Genomic DNA, 17903 nt, shown 5'->3' on the forward strand with positions numbered 1-17903 from the left:
TCGTTTTTCGTGCAAACAATTGAAAAGATTGCGCGTAATGAGACACCTCTGGAGGCGAGACACTTTGAGAAACAAAACCGCCATTACTGCCACACCATTATCGAGCAGGATAAACTCAAGCGGGGCGAAATAGCACGTTCCCTGGGTCAACAACCATTTCCCCCAGGATAATCTTTCTCCCTTGTCTAGAGTGGTCAGCAAGCCTCATCCGCGCGCTACACCATGGTCAAATTATTTCCTCGAACGAGACAAGACCGTAGCCTCTACATTCGCCAGCCTATCGCATTTCCACCTTCATCTCTGTCTGCTCACCACAGACCCCAGGATCTCACACGTGTTACCCCACATTGAAATCCTTCCTTCCCGACAGCGGGTCCAGCCTCCTGCAACGCCTTGTCCTCATCAACTGGACCAACCACGCGCGCGCCGTCTCGCCCTGGCTCGCCTCATTCGGACTGTCTCCTCCGCTTGAACACGCCACGCGCACATTGCGCGCGAAACGCATTGCTGGTCTACACGGCCCAGTGTCCTCCAGAGCGACTGAGCTTTGGGTGCGTGCCGTCTTTCTCTCACTGCGGTTGCTAAACAATGCCCGGCTCGAATGGGCTTTGCATGAAATTGCGAACGCGTTTGGAAGATGTCGAGCCCTTCTCTACAACCGTCGACATGAGGCAAAACAACGTCGGGCTCTGTCCGAATACGATCCGCAACGCGTGTTCTCTGTTTCTCCATTCCGGCACTGCTTGCCTCACTGTGCTTCACCATCGCCAAAACTGCGCTCTGATTCGCCCAGTGCACAGAAAACACTCTCATACACATGCATCTTTCCCCATTAATCCTCCCCATCGCTCGCCATGTCGCCGACTCGCCGATTTGCCGACCCACGCGATGTGCACCAAACACCGGGCCTGGCTCTAGACTCTTCGCACCGCCCTACGGAACGTCGCCCACCGAATACGACTGCTTCGGCACCTGTCCATTTGGCAATCACAACGTTGGACTGTTGCTCCGCCTCATCTTGCCGCACCTCTCGTCCACTTTCGAACCCAACGGCCGTCGCGTCGCCTTGCTTCGCCCAGCGCGCACAGTTCAACAACACACACTTGCTTCCTGGCTCAACGTCGAGCGTGCCCGTTGCGCGCTCCCTGTATATCCCTCGTCAGCCTGCCAGTGGGCTCGCGCCTAATGCTATTACGCGTCTAGGCTTGGTACGAGCCCATCGTCGAGTCTCGAGTGTTCAAGGAGAAGCTGGGACGAGATCGCTCCGCCGCACCGGGGTGATTCGAATACGTGGAAGATGTTGCCGTCGGCGTAGATTTGGAAAGAGAATATGTGGCCCCAGTGCTTTCCTCCCATGCGGCGGAGCGGTCAGTGCGGTGCATTGCTCTTGTGCTCAAGTCTTGGCCAGTGCCACGCCGCCCTCGCAATAAGGCTTCTCTTTTCCCTGATGAAAAGTATGGCCAAGCACAGTTGCACGCCGCGCTTGGTTCCGGGACTTGGCGCATATTCTGACTTTGGAGGTTCCCGTAGGTGCTGGAACCCTTGGGAATGCTGAGTTGATTATTTGCGTCGGTAAGTACCTTGCCACATTGTTAATGTCTTCTACGCCTTCGCAGCGTTCTTGGTCTCTTGCTTTGCAACCCATAGACAGAGAAACCGCGGTGTTCACGTCTTTCTTCATCAGTGCTCTGTGTTGGATCTGTCGCTGCCCTCATCATTCTGTCTTCTCTCCCGAAGGCTTTTGAGAATTGTTTCGAAGTCGGAAGGGCCTTGATGTGCAGCTATTGGTAAGTCATAATTGCGCCTTGCATCCGGCCATGGAACATCATGACTTGTGCCGATGTAGCTCCTATCGCTTCTCTTCTTCGCCTCCATGATTGCTGTTGCAGGAGGATTTAAGCAGGTGGTCGCTTCTTGCATCAATCAAGTCACTGGTCAAGACTGGTGCCTTCGCAGTGTACCATTGTTTGAAAGACGAGTCCTAGGATCATGTAAGCAATTCCCATCTCCCGCTTTGCCGAAGTGCTTGTGGACGACCCCGAATCCCCCTCTTCCAAGCTCTCCCAGGTTGACGTGGACTGATTTTCGAGAAGGCGTCTGGAATTTACTGGCAGGTTCTGTTGGCGGTTCGGCCGGATCCGTGAGACAAAGTCGTTGCATTGGAGGGCCTTCTTGTTCGCGCCGTTTCACCCAGCTCTTGAGATTTTCTTCGTAGTCCTCGATGTTTTTGCCGTGGTGGGGGAACTCAATTTTGAATCTGAATCCTGAGATACCGGGAACATTGATGGTGACGTGTTGCCAATATTGCTCTCCTGAAAGAAAGAGGATCCAGGTGAAATGGTGTCGGATCTCCTTCTCATTCTGTCCATCATACGCGACAGACATACCGTGAGGCGATACATTGTGCAATAGAATCCGATGAGACGCGTCAATGGTAATAAAGAAGTGGTTGCGGCTTACACCTCTCATCTTTGGTTTATTTGGGTCGTGAAGTACAACTTCACTGCTTGAGGAGGCGCCGAATCTCCAACCAACGCCACGTTCTTCGAGGTGGTCGCTGAATCTGAGAAAGAGATTTCCAGGTGCTTTCCATGCTTCTTCAACATCTTCTTGGTCACAAGCTGGAGTCGGTTGCCGGCTGAAGTTTCTGACATCATCTGTCGCAGGGCCGGTCGATGGGAAATGAATTTGTAAGCCCTGATTTGCCTTGACTCCACAGGCGGCAAACGAGTGAGATTCAGTTGGCATCAAAACCGCAAAGACATCGGGATCAATCATTCTCAGGATGTTGGAATTTCAAAAAAAGGCGTCTGAGTAATTGGTTGCCCCAAGAGAAAATAATGTATCAGAAGGCACATGTGAAGGTGTCGCTGGTCTAGATAGCGCCGTGGTCGGTTAATATCATTTTTCAAAGCATCGTGATGTGGTCATAGCCATGCAGAATTGCCGCTGTGTAGACGCTGGCAGGCTCTGCGGCGCTTGTTAACACGCGATTTCTGAAAGGGAATATTTCCTTAATTGCTTCAATGCGACGTCGATCTCGGAGAGCTCTCCATCTTGGAAGCCAGAAGCGGCTCTGTGTGGAAGTTCATGTGACTCTTTCGGTCAAGGCGGCTATTCAGTGGTGCTGCAAGGGCCCGCTGAAGCTGCGGGTGAGAGGCGCAGGTCTTCATCTCTACAGCGTCGGTTCCAAGAAAAGCGCGACGAGGCAGCCACATGATGAGCTTGCTGTGACGAGATATCACTCATGCTTTCCGAGATTACGCGAGAGAAAAATTGTGCGTGGGCGGCTAATGACAGGTTTTGCGCGCTCGCGGGAGAAGATGGGAGGAGGCGGCGTAGATAGGGTGCATTGAGGGTGGAGGCCCGGGCCTGGTGAGTCTCAGGATGATGATTCGAACGCTCGCGAAGGAGTCAGCCGATGAGCGAGGGTCCAGGTGCGTTGAGGACGAGAAATTCCATGGCTTGGGAAGCGCTGCGCAAGACACGGCCGTTAAGATGTTGCTCTTGGTTGTGTGGTGGTGGGCGCTCAGGCGAAAGCAGAGGGTGCCAAGTCAGCCCCAGGATTCACGGTCACCGCCCTCAGATCACGACCCAGCTCCGATTCACTTGTGCGACCAATCAACCACAAGCGTGCTTCTGCAATGGTGACAACTGGTCACACCTGGAGTTCTGGACGTTTGTGGCTTGCGGTCCGCGTTTCCAATTCTCACATCCTGATGCGACCATGCGCGTTGCGCGTGGCCTTCTTCCCGCATCTTTCTCGACTTTCTCTCTATCTGCTTTCTTTGGTTATGGCTTTTGGAGACTGGCTCAGCGCTGATTGAGATGCAAGCTTAAACGGCATAAAACAGGGGAAAAGCCATGTTCATCTATGAGTGTTGTCTCCGAGCGTAAGTCTCCTAGCATCCAGAGGCCACTAAAGGTAAGGAAATAACCAAGGAAATAGTGGTAACTGGTAAGGAGACCTCCATCCAATTCCCCGTTCTCGGTCCAAAACTGCGTGGCAAAAGGCGCAAGTCCCGGCAACACACTTGTGTAAGTGGAAAGCCGAATGCCTTTGGTCGCTGAGTGGACAAGTGATCCGATCCTGCTTCTGTGAAAGGACCGAGCGATTGACCACGATTTTGCGTCTCTTACTTCCTGCCCCAAAGCCGTGAAATTCCGCCAGCCTTCTTCTCTGGCATTTCGCGACTGTTTGTTGTGTGAGGCACAGACGCCGGGTTAGGTTGAAGTTGGTGGGCTGCGCGTTCCAGCGCTGCGGCGGACCTTGTCACCCTGGTAGTCGGGATACCTGGCTTGGTGACGCGCGATGTCTCAATCCTATCGTTCCTGTTGTTGGCTGGCACTGGACTCCGGCTCCGGTCTGAGCGCCCAGAGGGCGCTTGCACTGCGTGCCCAGTCATCGCTCCTTTTTGAGCCATCAACAACTTTGGGTCTACGAAGTTTTTGGGACTCAAAGAGTTGTTTTGACGATTCATTGGTGTTTGGGCAGTCGGCAGAGACTTCAAAAATTGTTGAGTCTCTGTGCCGTAGTTCAAGTTGCTTTGAACTGCAGCAGATCCTTGTGGGGCCTTGGAGTTGCCCGGATGAATCTGGAAAAAGGCGCTATCAAAGGTCGCTTGGTCTGTGTGCGGTCGCGCAGTCTTTTGATCGCTGGTAGAAGCTTGTCCGGTCGAGACGTTCAACTTGTTTGACCGCGAGAACCCTGTGTAAGGATCTCTATCTGCACTGTGGCCTATGGGTTGCTTGTTGCTGAGGTTGGTGGTTTGTTTCACAAAGTGCCTCGACGCAGTGGGGCTGCTTTGCATGCTGCCAGGGTTGAGAGACTTGCCCGAAAGGTGTCTTGTCGTAGTGGCAGTGCCTCGCACGCCGTCGGATTTGAGAGACTGGTCCGATGGGTGTCTTGGAGGAGAGGGAGAGCCTTGAACGCTGCCTGGGTTGAAGGATTGGTCCGCAATGTGCCTCAACATACTAGAAGAAAGCTGTGGGATCTCAGGTTCGGCGTTCGATTGTGCCGCGGGAATGTTCGGTTTTGGTCCCCCGTAAGCAGGACCGTTCTCATACTGTGATCCCGCAAGCTGAAAGAGACATTCAGCATGGCCAGAAAGCAGGCATTGGTTCGCATTGAGCCGATGCAGCGGGTCGGGCCGCAGCATGCTTGCCAGGAGGCGTTCCAAAGCACTGTTGCTTTTCTCCATTCGAGCTACCGCTGGGCGTAGTTTCTTTGCATATGGTATGACCTGTTTGAAGTCCGATCGTGGCGGATCACCCGGAAGCATTCTCAAAAGACACAGCATCGTGATCCCAGCCGACCAGATGTCAACAAGCGGGCCTTCATAGTTGTGGGATAATACCTCTGGTGCCGTGAAGAGTGGTGTTCCACAGAGAGTGATCATGTTGCTAGAAAAGTGCTTCGCGAATCCAAAATCGGCAATGGCAATGCTCAAAGGTGATAGGCTCCTCAGGAGAATATTTTCCGGCTTTAGGTCCCGGTGCGCAAATTGGCGGCTGTGCATATGATCGAGCCCCATCAAAACTTGACGGAGAATGCTCACAATCCCATTGATGGCGGTTGGAGGAGGCGGATTCGTCTGTAGACTGCCGAGTGGGCAGTACTCCATGGTAAGTTTCGGCTTTGGGGCTGCCTCGTCGAAGTTGACCACTTGAACGACGTTGGGCTTTCAGGCTGTCAGCTAGGAGGTCAGAAAATTCCGCACATTCAGGCTTACGTGCTTGTTCGCCATCATCATTTCGACCTCTTTTCGGAACTGGTCCATTTGGGACTTCGAATTCCTGATCAACTCTTTAACGGCGAATACTTGGCCATCTTCCAGGTCAATGAGTCTGCGGACTACTCCGAAGCCCCCTTGTCCCAGTGGTCTGTCAATCGTGTACGTAGCTCGTCCCTTTCCACCGGAAATAGGCCTGCTTACTGCCGGAGTGATGTCGTCGGAAACCAATGCAAGTGTCGCCATCGATCGCGGTTGGATTTTGCTATTCCTCACGAAGTCTCTCAACTTTTGAATGTAGCCCGCGTCTCCAGAGTGATGGTGCGGAAAGCTGATTTTGAAACGAAAGCCGGTTTTCCGAGGGACTTGGATTGTGACCTCGTTCCAGTATTTTCGGCCAGGTTCCAGGGACAGGATCCAAGTGAAATTGCTTCGGATGTCGTTCGCATTTTGCCCGTCGAAACTGACTGCCATCCCCTTATCTGATGACATACGCAATATGACCCGAAAATTGTCGTCAATCTTGATGTGGAAGTGCAGACGACTGACGCCTTCGACCACTGACTCTTTCCGCGTGGTCTGAAGTACAACGTCACACTTTGTTGAAGAAACGCCAAAACCCCATCCTTCCCTTGCATCCTTGAGATTAGGCAAGTCGTCAAACCTGAGTAAAAGATTGTTTGGAGACTGGTTGAAATCATCTTCGTCTACCTCTTCAGGTTGTAGATTCGCGGTTGACTCTCGACTCAGATCCCTAATCACTGCTGCCTCTGTATGTGGCGCTGGCGATTGCCGCAAACGGTTGTTGGCTCGCAACTTGGAGGCTTGTATCGCCGCTTCGGAGTTGACCAAGGGGGTCAGGATGGCGAAAACGTTTGAATCAAACATTTTCAAACTTTGAATGGCGTCCGATAAAGGCGGGGACGTGGGCAGGGACTTTCAATGAGTTGATGATAGGGCCTTGAAAACTAGCCCGGATTGTAGAAGGATTCGTGGTCGTTTGCGAGGATCAATCCCCTTAGGCATCTTGACAGAGCTCTATTTAACCCGAATCAAGTCTGATCAGGCTTGGTTCTTGGAACAGCGTCAAACAGGGCTCGACATGCCGCGTGAATGAACGCAAAAAGTGGATCTTGTCACGGTGAGGTTACTGTGTTGAAGACACATAGCCGCTCGCTCAGGCGGCTCAAGTGGCGCAGTTCCCTCAGGCGGTTAATGAGTGGTGTTGAGTGTTTCCGGTCACGTTGTAGAAGCGGCGCAGGTCCTCCATTCTCCAGCGCCTCTTCCAAAAAGGGCGTCATGTGCTAGCAACCATGACGAGTTCGCTGCGAAGCGACAACGCATCCGCTTTTCTGGAGTACGCGAGATTAGACTCCCGTCCCGGCGGCTATGCAATGGCTTTGCGTTCTCGAGAGAAAGCTGCGAGGAGGCGGCGTACTGTTTTGACGTGTGTGGCAAGTCATCGCTCGATGGCTCCGGAGCCTGGTGGAGAAATTGAGATGGAAAGGAACGACTGGAAGATGCGGCCAGAATGATGTTGGATGCATCGCAAGGCAAGAGCTGCCACGGTAGGATGACAACGACATGGAGACGGTGGTTTGTTGATGAAGCCAGGTTCAGGACACCGCGGAAGAGGGTGCGGAGGCAGGGCGACGCTTAGTCAGCGAAACCCCACGCACGTCGTGACGCTCAGAACCAGAAACGAACACAAGTCCGCGAACGCATTCTTTGGCCAATCAGCTACAAGCGCGCGTCTGCAATGGTGACAACTGGTCACACCACGACGTTTGTGCTTCGCGGCGCGGCAAGCGCTCGCGCGCTGTGGCGTTACAACCTGAATGTCCCATGATTCCCGCATGTCCGCCTTTCAAAGTCTCGCATCCTGGCGCGACTTCAATGCGCGTCGCGCGTCGACTTCCTCCCGCAGCTTTCTCGACTTTCTCTCTGCCTGCTCTCCTTGGTCATGGCGTCCGGGGACTGGCTCAGCGCTGAAGAGTTGGAGCGCATGGACCGCAACGCTCTCGCCATGGATCTCGGGCTCTTTGACAAGACACTACAAAAAGCACCATACACTGCCCGCTTTATCCCTCCGGAACGCTTTCACACTCCCACTCCTTCCGATCAAGCCTCGCCTCCATTTGTCAATGCAGAAAGAGAAAATCGGGGTCGCTTGGCTTGGGAGAACAAACACCGGCAGGCTCTTGAAGATCAAGGTTGTCCTCCATGCTGCCCCAGCAATGTCCAGTTCCCTTACAACAGTCCGCCAGCTGAGTATGAAGGCATCGTCAATTGGTGGAAGAGCAGAGGCCAACCATACATTCTTGCGTCACAGCTAGAAGATTGGGAGGATTTCTGCGAATGGCGCAAGGATGCTCGACCACAGTTCAAGCACCATTTCCCCATCTACGTGGACAAACTTCGCGCGAGACGTGAGCACTTTGGTCTGGAAGGTGAGGTTCATTTGAAACGCAAGATTCGGCACCAAAGTCGGTTGCAAAATTGGATTGAATTCCAAGATTACCACCATCGAATCCAGGCATATCGCGAGATGGAAAGTGAGGAGGCACAAGCGAAAGAGGATCGCAAAATCTTGTTACAGTGGATCGAGGAGCAGCGCAAAAGAATGGTCGCTGAAGAGGCTGAAGCGACGAGGGACCAGATGAGAGCAGGACTACTGTAAGACTCAACCATATTCAAGCCCTTGTGGCCCATGCTGACAGTGTACCTTCCTCCAGACGTCCCCTTCAACACCAATCGGATTCTACCGACCTCTCTTCTGAAGACTCGTTTGATCCTGAAGCCTTCTCAGAGGCGGTCGGAAGAAGTCTGGCGCGTATTGCTCGTCCTCTAGATCTTGATGCCTTGGACCAACGCTTGGAAAACGCGTCCACCCCTCGCTGGGCCTCTCCTGGACGCTTTGTTACACCCGAGCACTTGACACCCGAATCGCAACGAACGCGCACTGCAAGTCCTGACAATCCAGAGCGAAGACGTCAGTGGGGCGTAGCTCTGGAAAACAAGGCACGGAAGACTCTCGAGGATAGTGGATGTCCTCCATGTTGTCCTATTGATATCGAATACCCTTACAGAAGGGCTCCCAGACGCTATATCGACATTATGAAATGGTGGAAAACTCAGTCTGAGGCAATTTTCAAGGAGCGCAATTGGATCCACCAGGCCCACCTAAAAGACTGGGAAAAGTTCTGCAGATGGCGCAATCAGCGTCGACCACAGCGATCCACTAGACAGGCTTTCAGTAGCTTTCTGGACGAATTTCGAGAAAGAAGAAGACAGTTTGGCCTGGAAGGTGAAGTTCACCTCGAAGCGGAGGTCGAAAACCAGACACAACTACAGAATTGGATCGAATATCAAGACTTTCATCATCGAGTGCAAGCACGTCTTGAGCAAGAACCCTACAAAGACTGGGTCGAACAACACAATGCCGTGCTGCCCTGGATCGAAGAGCAGCGCAAGATCATGGTTGCCCAAGAGGAAGAAGCGAAATCTGGACCAACGACGGAGCACGCGGCATGGGTTGACTACGCGATCTCACGTTTGGTCCGCGAAGGCAAGTGAGTGTATCCCGGATAGCGGCCTGCAGTGGATCAAGTTCAATTCTGACACAAATCTTACAGCACGGTCTCTCTCCCTGACGATGTTGAGCGTACAGAAGAGCAAATGAACGAATTGGTAGCAAGACTACGGTAAGAGTGCGGCGCTTCAAATCCCTCGTGTCAAATGCTGACCTGGTGTATTGAAGATCTTCTCCCAGTCTTGTACCGGAAGAGAAATCGCATCCTCCCGACCCAGATGCCTTGACCACAGCCTTGGAAATCGCCTTGGCTCAACCGTATACCAGACCCGCTTCTCCTGGAGCTGCCTCTTCTGGGAGTGGCGAGACAACTCCCGATCCCAATTCAGAGGGAGCACTAGAAGAGCACTTGCAATACTGCCGAGAGAATATGGTCCACGAAAACGAAGCTCGGAAGCGAATGGAAGAAATTGGATACCCTCCATGCTGCCCTGCCAACTTTGAATTCCCGTATGACGACAATCTGGGCGAATACGAAGACATAATCAAAGCTTGGAAAGAGGTTGGCCGAGACTATCGTGTCCTTTGCGTCCAACTTACAAATTGGTCAGAGTCTCGCAGATACCGGAAGCTGTATCGGCCAAAGCACTTGACAAGGGCCGCCTTTTCCCGCTACCAGGACGAGCTACGATTGAGGCGACGTAAACACAGGCTGCAGGGTGATGTCAGTCTTGCAGCTGATGTAAACAGCCAAACCTTTTTGCAAAATTGGATCGAATACCAAGACCACCATCTCCGGAGGTTCGAGCAAGCTGAGAGGAACCTCGAACAAGCGAAAAGGGAGTACGGGCCTGGCACGTTTGGATACTTCCGGAACCTTGTTGAGACTCATTGGGTCTTGTCGCAATGGACAGAGGAGCAGCGCAAAATCATGGTTAACGAAGAAGCCGAAACCAATGCTGCAGCGGAGACACGACCGGCCCCAGTCCCCACAGAACAAACGAAACAATCGCGAAGTCAAAAAAACTCCAGCAGAAAGAAGACAGCGGTGGCGAAATCCATCTCGCTGGAGCGTAACCCTCCATCCAGGAAACGCCGCCACCAACCGCAACTTGAGGAAGCCGACGCGGACGCAGACGCGCCTCCAAGCAAAATCAGGCGCACATCCAAGGCATCGCAGGCACCCAAAGCAAAGACTTCAAAGAACACCGGTGCTCCTGCTCCTCGTCGCAGCACCCGCCAACCACCAGAAAGTTCTCAAACAGCACAAAGGGCGACCAAGAACACGACGAGAGAACCGGCCGCGGCAAGCGGAGGTAGCAAAACTACTCGCGAAAGTGCTCGTCAAGTACAGCAAACCGGCAAACCAGCAAGAAGAGGGCGTAGGAAAGCACAGGAAACGGCGGAACCGGCGAAGAAGACGACAGAATTTACTGCCTCGAATGAAACTGCAACCACTGCAGGCCGTAGAACTCGACAGGCACCGCAGACTACCGAGCCAGGGCAAACAGCGCCCGCGAAGAAGACCAATGGACCCGCCGCCGCCTCCTCCTCAAATGCCCCCATAACTGCCATCGCAGCGACAACATCCGGCCGCAGACCACGCACTCGCCTCGCACAACAAGCCCCCGAGCAAGCACCATTGCCAAACCCTCCCAAAACGAAGACGGAGAAACCAGGCCTCGCGAACACAACAGCAAGCACGAGAGCAACCCAGTCATCTACCAACCCTCAACACCACGAGCAGGCCCCGGAGCCGGTCGCAGCAACAACAACGCCTGTACGCCGCGGACGGACGAGCAAGTCACGCTCAGCCGCCACCGGCGCTACCGCCGCAGCTGTTGAAGCAAAATCAGAGCCAGCACCAGCGGCAGCGGCGGCAGTTGGACAACGGGCGCCTGTTCGAAAGACGCATCCCAAGCCCGAGCCGGTGCAAAATACGACACGAGGCGCGCGATCTACGAAGCAGGCGCAAGAAGCTGCAGCGGCAGCGCCGCCGCCGCCGACGACGACAAGGCGCAGCGGACGGACGGGTGCGAGGACGGGCAGGAGATGAGGAAGAGGCGAGAGCGATAATGAGGTCGGGGGAGTTGGAGGAGGAGCGGGAGATACAGGGACAAGGCAGCAGTAGACGAGGTCGTTTTTTGTCGGGATGTAGTTGGGTCATTTGACTTTCCAATTCCTTTCTTCTCCAAAGACATGCCTTTCTCTTTGTCCATAAGATGTACATGCACTGCGCTTCTCCAGGTCCCATGCTGGGATAAGAGGATCTGGTCTGTCTGTCGCGTCGGCGCAAACCGCAACAACGCTGCTTTGTGTGCGCAGGGTGGATAGATCCGCCGGGGCGAAAAAGGTCGGGAGCAGTCAAAGTGCAAGACGGAAGACGCAGAGCATATGGACCAGAGACGACGGTGTGGGGGCGAGGGAAATCAGGGTATATTTACTTCATTGCGTTGCTATACAAGGTAGGTACATAAATGGTAGCGGTCTGATCTATTCCGCAGCTTTCAATTTCAACAGGAGCTGCTTTATCCACCTCCTCCTCTTCCTCCCCATGGACTCAAAATCCGCATACCGACTGAAAGAAGTTTGAAGAAGGGGGGGTCGTGACACTTGAAAGAAGAGATCAAAGATGAAGGAAGGCTAAATCGCTAAGTAAATGTCCAAAGGAGAGAAGTGTGGTGCAAGAAGAAGGAGAAGAAGCGACAAGTTGCAAAGACGAGAAGGTAGTGGTATCTCTCTAGTAGGTGGTGGTGTCGGTAGTGTTTGAATGTAAACAGGAGAAGAGAAGGTCGAAGGAAGGAAGGAAGGAAGGAGTCGTCGTGGTCGATTCAATGCAATTAAGAGTTGAGTGAGATGCGAATGGTAAATTGGATGCCGATGATGCCGACGCTGAATGGAAAATGGAAAAATGCACATGAATGGCTTGCGCTGCCCAGTCTCACGCAAGTTCTGCCATGTCGCTGTTGTCTGCCGCGGCGGGCTTGGTGTTGACTGGTCTTTGGGCTGGCAGAAAAAAAAGTCTCGTCTGGTACCGCAGTGGTTTCGCGCCATTCTGCGATGAGTGAGACGTCGACGACGGGGCCTTGGTCGTGAAGTGTCGAATTCTGTCCTGTGGGCCATACCAAGGACCCTGGTTGCTCAGTCTGACTTCGGCGACTGTCGGACAATGGTGCTGGTGGCTGATTGGCGGGCTCGCTCTTGATCAACTGAGCCCCGCCTCGGTGTCACGACCGATACAGTACAAAAGTACCTGTCCTCGGGCGGACTCTAGTCGGTTCAATTGAAAACCTGGACCTTGACAAACGAGGGGTGACGACACTTTTCGCAGCCAACGTGGGTCGCAACCGTCACGGTCTCGGTAGCTGCATCGACAGTGTGAGCATGCTCCCTCCGATTCACACACAGCGCCGGTCTCTTGGGCCTCGACAGGTCGAAAAGCTCGTGGTCAGACTGCCGCTTCAGGGCCCGAGGCGTCTCACCGCCGACGCTGTGTCTTGATTGTCAAAAGTCTTGCACCCCCGTCTCGCCGGTGATGGCGGGGGTTCCCGGTCCCGAGTGCACCAACGCAGGGTCCTCTCCGTCGAAATACTGGTCCTGCGCCGTTCGCTCTTCCTCGGCCACATCGTCCCACTCGTCACTCTCGTCGACCTCCTCGTAGCGAAAGTCGCGGTCCTCGCCGCGCAAAAAGCGCTGCGTCATGTCGTCCCGCCACCGCGCCAGGCCCTCTTCCTTTGTCATGTTCGCCAGCTCGTCGGCCTCGTCCTCGAGCACTTGGATCTCGCCGTTGGATCTCCGCCTGACGGCTACGCTGCTGCCATCTGGGTTGTGGAGGGCGGCCAGCTTGGCCTCGGAGCGCAAGAGGTCGGCTTCGAGCACGCCGCTGTAGCCCTTGGCGCGGCCTTCGGCCTCGCGTTCGGCAGGAGTCTGGAATCGACGGACAAGACGGTCGTAGAGGAGCGGGTCGGCCAGCTCGAGGCCCGAGTTGAAGTATTCGGGGTGGGTGTCGAGGTAGCGCTTGCGGCGGTTCTTGACGCGGATGCGGTGTTGGCGGGCTTTGGCTTGTTGGTCGTCTCGCGAGAGGTGGTGTTGTATTTCGGAGGTTTGTGGGGTGGAGAGGCTGGCTGCTGATGCGGCATCGATCTGCATGGGCTCGGGGTCGTGGGCGTGCATGGTGTCTGGAGCAATGGTGCGGTCGAGAAAAGGCATGTCCGTCGCGGTGGGCTGCTCCTACGACTGGACGATGTTGGTTGGGAGTGGAGGAGGAGTGAAGGACGCCGTGGACGGAAATGGGAGAGTCAGAGTCGTTTGTAGGCGAGGGTCGGGTCGGTGGAGACGGTGGACAGGCCGGTGAGGGACGGGGAGCGTGTGAGTTGCGATGTGCAGAGCAGGCGACCCGAAGCGGCGACGGTGATGTCAATCAGGCCCACCGACGCCGCCGTCCCGACATCCGACCTGAACCCTGGGCTGCATCTCAACCCCTGCATGCACCCGACCACCACCCAGGACCCTTCAACACCATGGCCGCCGCTCCACCACGCCTCGACAACCACAACGACCCCTCGCCCTCCTTTGGCCGCTCGCTGCTCCTGTCGCTCCACTACTGCTGCTCCTTTTTTGTCATGTTCTACCGCATCCTCTGCTGTCGCTTCTAACCCAACCTTCACCCTCCCATCTCGCCTTTGATACCCCATCCGTCTTGTTCCGCCCGCCAGCTGTCCTTTTAACCACAACTATAAATATCACCACATCACCACCTCTTTTCGGACGTCCCCCTCCCCACTTCTTCTTCTTCTTCTTCTTCTTCGCTCGCTCACAGTCCTGGGTGCTGGCCGCCCGTTCCTCTTCTCCCCGCCATGGCCGCCAAACAAAAAACCGTCCGCAAGCCCAAGTCGGCCGACTCGTCCTCCACCAATGCCGCGCCCTCGCCGCTCGTCGCCATCACAAAGGCCTCCGCCCTCATGGTCGTCGCCGGCGTCGCTTCAGCCGTGTCTCAGCTGACTCTCTCCCCCGTCTACGGCAGCATCCCGGCCTCCATCTGGCACTCCAAGGCCGTCCTCTCCTGCCTCCTCGTAGCCGTCGTGTCCAAGGGTGCCCTCAAAAACGTCCTGGGCCCTCGGACCAGCCGCTGGATCCCCGTGTTGGCCTTTTGGAGCCAGCCGATGCAGGCGTTGCTATTTCGGTACAGTGCTAGTCTCGGTGCCATCTACGGCCCCGTGGTCACTGAAGCTTTGACCCTTTTCCCTGTTCTGCTGCTGTCAATCTATTGTGCCATTGATCTTCTCGATACTTGCAAAATTTCGAGCTTCAACTCCACCTTTGCTGAGATCATCTCTCCCTTGGCTTGCTACGTCACCTTTTCATCCGCCGAAAACTTCGTCACTGGTCTGCTGCCCCCGTTGATGGGCAGCAACCCTTTCCTTACCCGATCCGGACTTTCTTTCCTGGTTGCCGCTCTCTACGCTGTCCTGTCTCCTTCCGCGCTTCTGCTGTTGATCCTGCCGGCTCTTTTCCACTCTGTGCGGCTCAACCCGCACTTCCCCGGCTCTGCCAACTTTGCCGTCTTGAACCAGACCCTGAACGAGCACAACTACACCATCCTCGAGCGCCGCGAATCCCTTACCGGCTATGTATCGGTCCTCGAGTCGCAGGAGAGCTATTTCCGCATCCTTCGCTGCGACCACAGCCTGCTCGGCGGCGAATGGAAGGTGACGCCTGCGCGCATGGAGAGCGGCCAATGGCATCCCGAGCCCATCTACTCCGTCTTTGCAATGCTCGAAGCCGTCCGCCTGGTCAAGACGGGCCCAGCAGATGAACAGCGCCCCGACAGCGAAAAGACGGCCTTGAACATTGGCCTCGGCATAGGCACAGCCCCGGGAGGGATGATGCGTCACGGCATCAATACCACCATCGTGGAGCTCGACCCAGCCGTCCACGCCATGGCGACCAAGTACTTTGGACTCCCCAGCAACCACACGGCCGTGATATCCGACGCGGTGCCGTACGTCGCGTCGACGGCCGCCGAGCGCCCGGGCTCCTTCAACTACATCATCCACGACGTCTTCACGGGCGGCGCCGAGCCGGCCGCGCTCTTCACGTTCGAATTCCTCGCAGGCCTCAAGACGCTGCTCAACCCGACCGACGGCGTCGTCGCCATCAACTACGCGGGCGACCTCAAACTGCCGACGACGCGGCTCGTCCTGCACACGATCCACGCCGTGTTCCCGTCGTGCCGCATCTTCCGCGACCACGAGCCGGCGCAAGAAAAAGACGGCAGCGACTTCATCAACATGATCGTCTTCTGCCGGCCCGTCGCCGAGCCGATCCGCTTCCGGCAGCCCGAGGAGCCCGACTTCCTCAACAGCCGCGTCCGCGAGCGCATGCTGTTCCCCCGCTCCAGCTGGGAGGTGCCGTTCACGCCCGACGCCGACGCCGACGTGCTGCGGCGCGGTGGCGAGGCGGTGCTCGAGCGCGGCCACCAGAAGAGCGCTGTTGAGCATTGGGGCATCATGCGCATGGTCATTCCGGCCGCCGTGTGGGAGCTGTGGTGAGCGGGGTCTCCGTGCGCTGGTAGGTCGAGTCGACGGCGTTTCGCGGCGGTGTAGATATCAAACTACAAAATTCCCATGGCTTTCTGCGTTGGTGGGCTTTGTTAAAATTTTGTTGTTTTGTCGGCGTTTGTTTCCGTCTGGGTGCAATATTCGCCTCGGCGAATTCAAAATAAGTAAATGTAGACACGCGCGTGGATCCGTAGTCTGAACTCAACAAGCCACAATTTAAAAAAAAGAGCTGCTCGCGCGCACAGCGTGGAGAATCTTGATCGAGTCTACTGACGACCTACGTACGTCGACTGCAAAGCATAGCCACATCTCATCTAAACCACGCATAACCGTTTGTCTTTACGTTTCGTTTCATCTCGTCTCGTCTCTTCATGCGCAAAACCCCGTGTATGTAAATATGTATGCAACTCTTTTCGACCCGACGCCTGGCAAATCGATTGCAAGAAACTCCGACACCGGCGGCGCATCCGCTCGTGCCGCCCATGTGTATACGTACTACATAGTCGAACCAGCAGCTCGCCACCTGCCGACCTGTCTGCAGTAGTGGAGACGAGACGAGCGGGCCGTCAGGTAGGACAGCAGACAGCCAGTGCGGCGGACGAACAGACGGCCGGACGGACCACGAACCACCACCGAACCAACGCCTCGACGCACCGCTCGCCAGCGACACCATGAGCGCGCACCGCTTCCGCCAAGCCGTCGGATCGCGTTCCGACGACACTCCTTGTAGTCCGTATGGCGAGGACCCTGAGTTTGTAGGGGAAGGGGCTCGCTTAGAAGCAAAAGACTTGGTCCTCGAGCTTCGAGACGGGGCGAGCCTTGGTGTAGCCCAGGTTCTCCGTGGCCTTCTTCATGGCCGACACCATGGGCGGAGGACCGCAGACGAGGATCTTGACGTCGGAGGCGGGGGCGGGGAATTTTTCCTAAGACTGTGTCAGCGAGTGAAGATTTGGACTTTTTGAGGGGACATTCGCACCTTGAGCATGTCGGCCGTGACGAAGCCGACGCCGCCGGTCCAGCCCTCGGGCGGGTTGTTCAGGACGTAGTGAACGCGGAAGCCGCTGTCCTTCTTGGCCAGCGCGTCCAAGTCCTCCTTGAGCAGAATGTCCTCCTGGTTGACGTTGGCAAAGACCAGGTCGACCTCGGTGCGGTCGCCGGCCTGGCGGCCGCGCTCAATGGCCTTGATGATCTGCAGCATGGGCGTGATGCCCGTGCCGCCAGCAATCATGCCAAAGTGGCGCACCATGTTGGGCGTGTAGACCATGGCGCCCTTGGGGCCCTTGACCTTGATCTTGTCGCCAATCTTGAGCGACGCGACGTACTTGGAGATGTTGCCCGTGGGGTATGCCTTGATGAGCAGGTCGACGCGGCCGACGTCCTCGTCCGAGGAGACGGGAGTGTAGGAGCGCACGACTTCCTTGGTCTGGCCGGGCAGCATGGTGCCAATGGAAAGATGCTGGCCAATGGGCAGGCCGAGGATGTCGTTGGAACGGGGGAGAGCGAAGCGGTAGCTAGAGAGGCTCGGTCAGTTTGCGTCCAGACTCACAGCCAGCGGTGACTTACATGGCCGTGTTGTGGCTGAGGACCGTCTTCTCGGTGAGAGGAATCTCTTGGAAGACATCAGGCCTCAGGAACCTGCCCGGCTCTGTCAATTGGTGTGTGAGCTTTCCGCAAATCTCGTGTTGAGCTCCAAGAGCTCTGGTGGGGTGGCTGTGGACGGGGCGTACGGTTGCTAAAAACCTTCCATCCGCCCAGCGCCGCGGCAATGAGCACGGCGAAGGGAGCCCATTCCTTCTTGACGATGAGAGTGCCGACAATGAGCAGGGCCGACGGAATGTAGACGCCGTGGACGTATTGCGGCGCGAACGCCCCAGCAGAGTTGGACATTTTGGCGTGTCGGCGGTTCAACAAGCTCCGAGGCGGAAGGTGGGTTCGGTTGCGGTGCGATTGAGGAGGACTCGACGACGGCGACGGCGGCGACGAGAGAGAGTTGAGGAGGTCGGTGAATAAATACCTTGTTGGCACTGGACTGCAGAGGTCAGAGTCAGGCCAGCGGAGCGGTTGAGATGGATGCGAAAA

The 17903-nt window shown here is 55.7% G+C and overlaps 6 protein-coding genes across 6 annotated transcripts; 2 read left to right on the top strand and 4 right to left on the bottom strand.

Annotated features, from left to right (window-relative positions):
* Window positions 1-1683: 1683 nt before the first annotated feature.
* Window positions 1684-3100, bottom strand: J3D65DRAFT_353019 (uncharacterized protein). Its single transcript, XM_066795562.1, has one exon. It carries the CDS (start codon window positions 2776-2778, stop codon window positions 1936-1938), a length of 843 nt encoding a protein of 280 aa, XP_066654898.1. The 5' UTR covers window positions 2779-3100; the 3' UTR covers window positions 1684-1935.
* An 879-nt stretch (window positions 3101-3979) lies between these two features.
* On the bottom strand, window positions 3980-6795 carry J3D65DRAFT_352956 (kinase-like domain-containing protein). Its single transcript, XM_066795561.1, has 2 exons — window positions 5733-6795; window positions 3980-5681 (listed from the first exon to the last, which is right to left on the bottom strand). The coding sequence occupies exons 1-2, from the start codon at window positions 6618-6620 to the stop codon at window positions 4137-4139; spliced, it is 2433 nt and encodes an 810-aa protein (XP_066654899.1). The 5' UTR covers window positions 6621-6795; the 3' UTR covers window positions 3980-4136.
* A 674-nt stretch (window positions 6796-7469) lies between these two features.
* Window positions 7470-11614, top strand: J3D65DRAFT_353036 (uncharacterized protein). The gene is made up of 5 exons (XM_066795564.1): window positions 7470-7945; window positions 8000-8408; window positions 8468-9304; window positions 9368-9436; window positions 9493-11614. Exons 1-5 carry the CDS (start codon window positions 7696-7698, stop codon window positions 11318-11320), a joined length of 3393 nt encoding a protein of 1130 aa, XP_066654900.1. The 5' UTR covers window positions 7470-7695; the 3' UTR covers window positions 11321-11614.
* Window positions 11615-12577: 963 nt separating this feature from the next.
* J3D65DRAFT_353032 (coiled-coil domain-containing protein-domain-containing protein) lies at window positions 12578-13575 on the bottom strand. The gene has a single exon (XM_066795563.1). It carries the CDS (start codon window positions 13471-13473, stop codon window positions 12769-12771), a length of 705 nt encoding a protein of 234 aa, XP_066654901.1. The 5' UTR covers window positions 13474-13575; the 3' UTR covers window positions 12578-12768.
* A 472-nt stretch (window positions 13576-14047) lies between these two features.
* J3D65DRAFT_623334 (S-adenosyl-L-methionine-dependent methyltransferase) lies at window positions 14048-16149 on the top strand. The gene has a single exon (XM_066800151.1). It carries the CDS (start codon window positions 14121-14123, stop codon window positions 15813-15815), a length of 1695 nt encoding a protein of 564 aa, XP_066654902.1. The 5' UTR covers window positions 14048-14120; the 3' UTR covers window positions 15816-16149.
* A 448-nt stretch (window positions 16150-16597) lies between these two features.
* On the bottom strand, window positions 16598-17711 carry J3D65DRAFT_602814 (uncharacterized protein; the record flags this gene model as incomplete). Its single annotated transcript, XM_066798152.1, has 4 exons — window positions 16598-16747; window positions 16801-17335; window positions 17388-17469; window positions 17552-17711. 4 exons carry the CDS (start codon window positions 17709-17711, stop codon window positions 16598-16600), a joined length of 927 nt encoding a protein of 308 aa, XP_066654903.1.
* Window positions 17712-17903: the final 192 nt, after the last annotated feature.

This window comes from Phyllosticta citribraziliensis (genome assembly GCF_038025025.1).
Source record: "Phyllosticta citribraziliensis strain CPC 17464 chromosome Unknown J3D65scaffold_6, whole genome shotgun sequence".
NCBI classification, from domain to species: Eukaryota; Fungi; Ascomycota; class Dothideomycetes; order Botryosphaeriales; family Phyllostictaceae; genus Phyllosticta; species Phyllosticta citribraziliensis.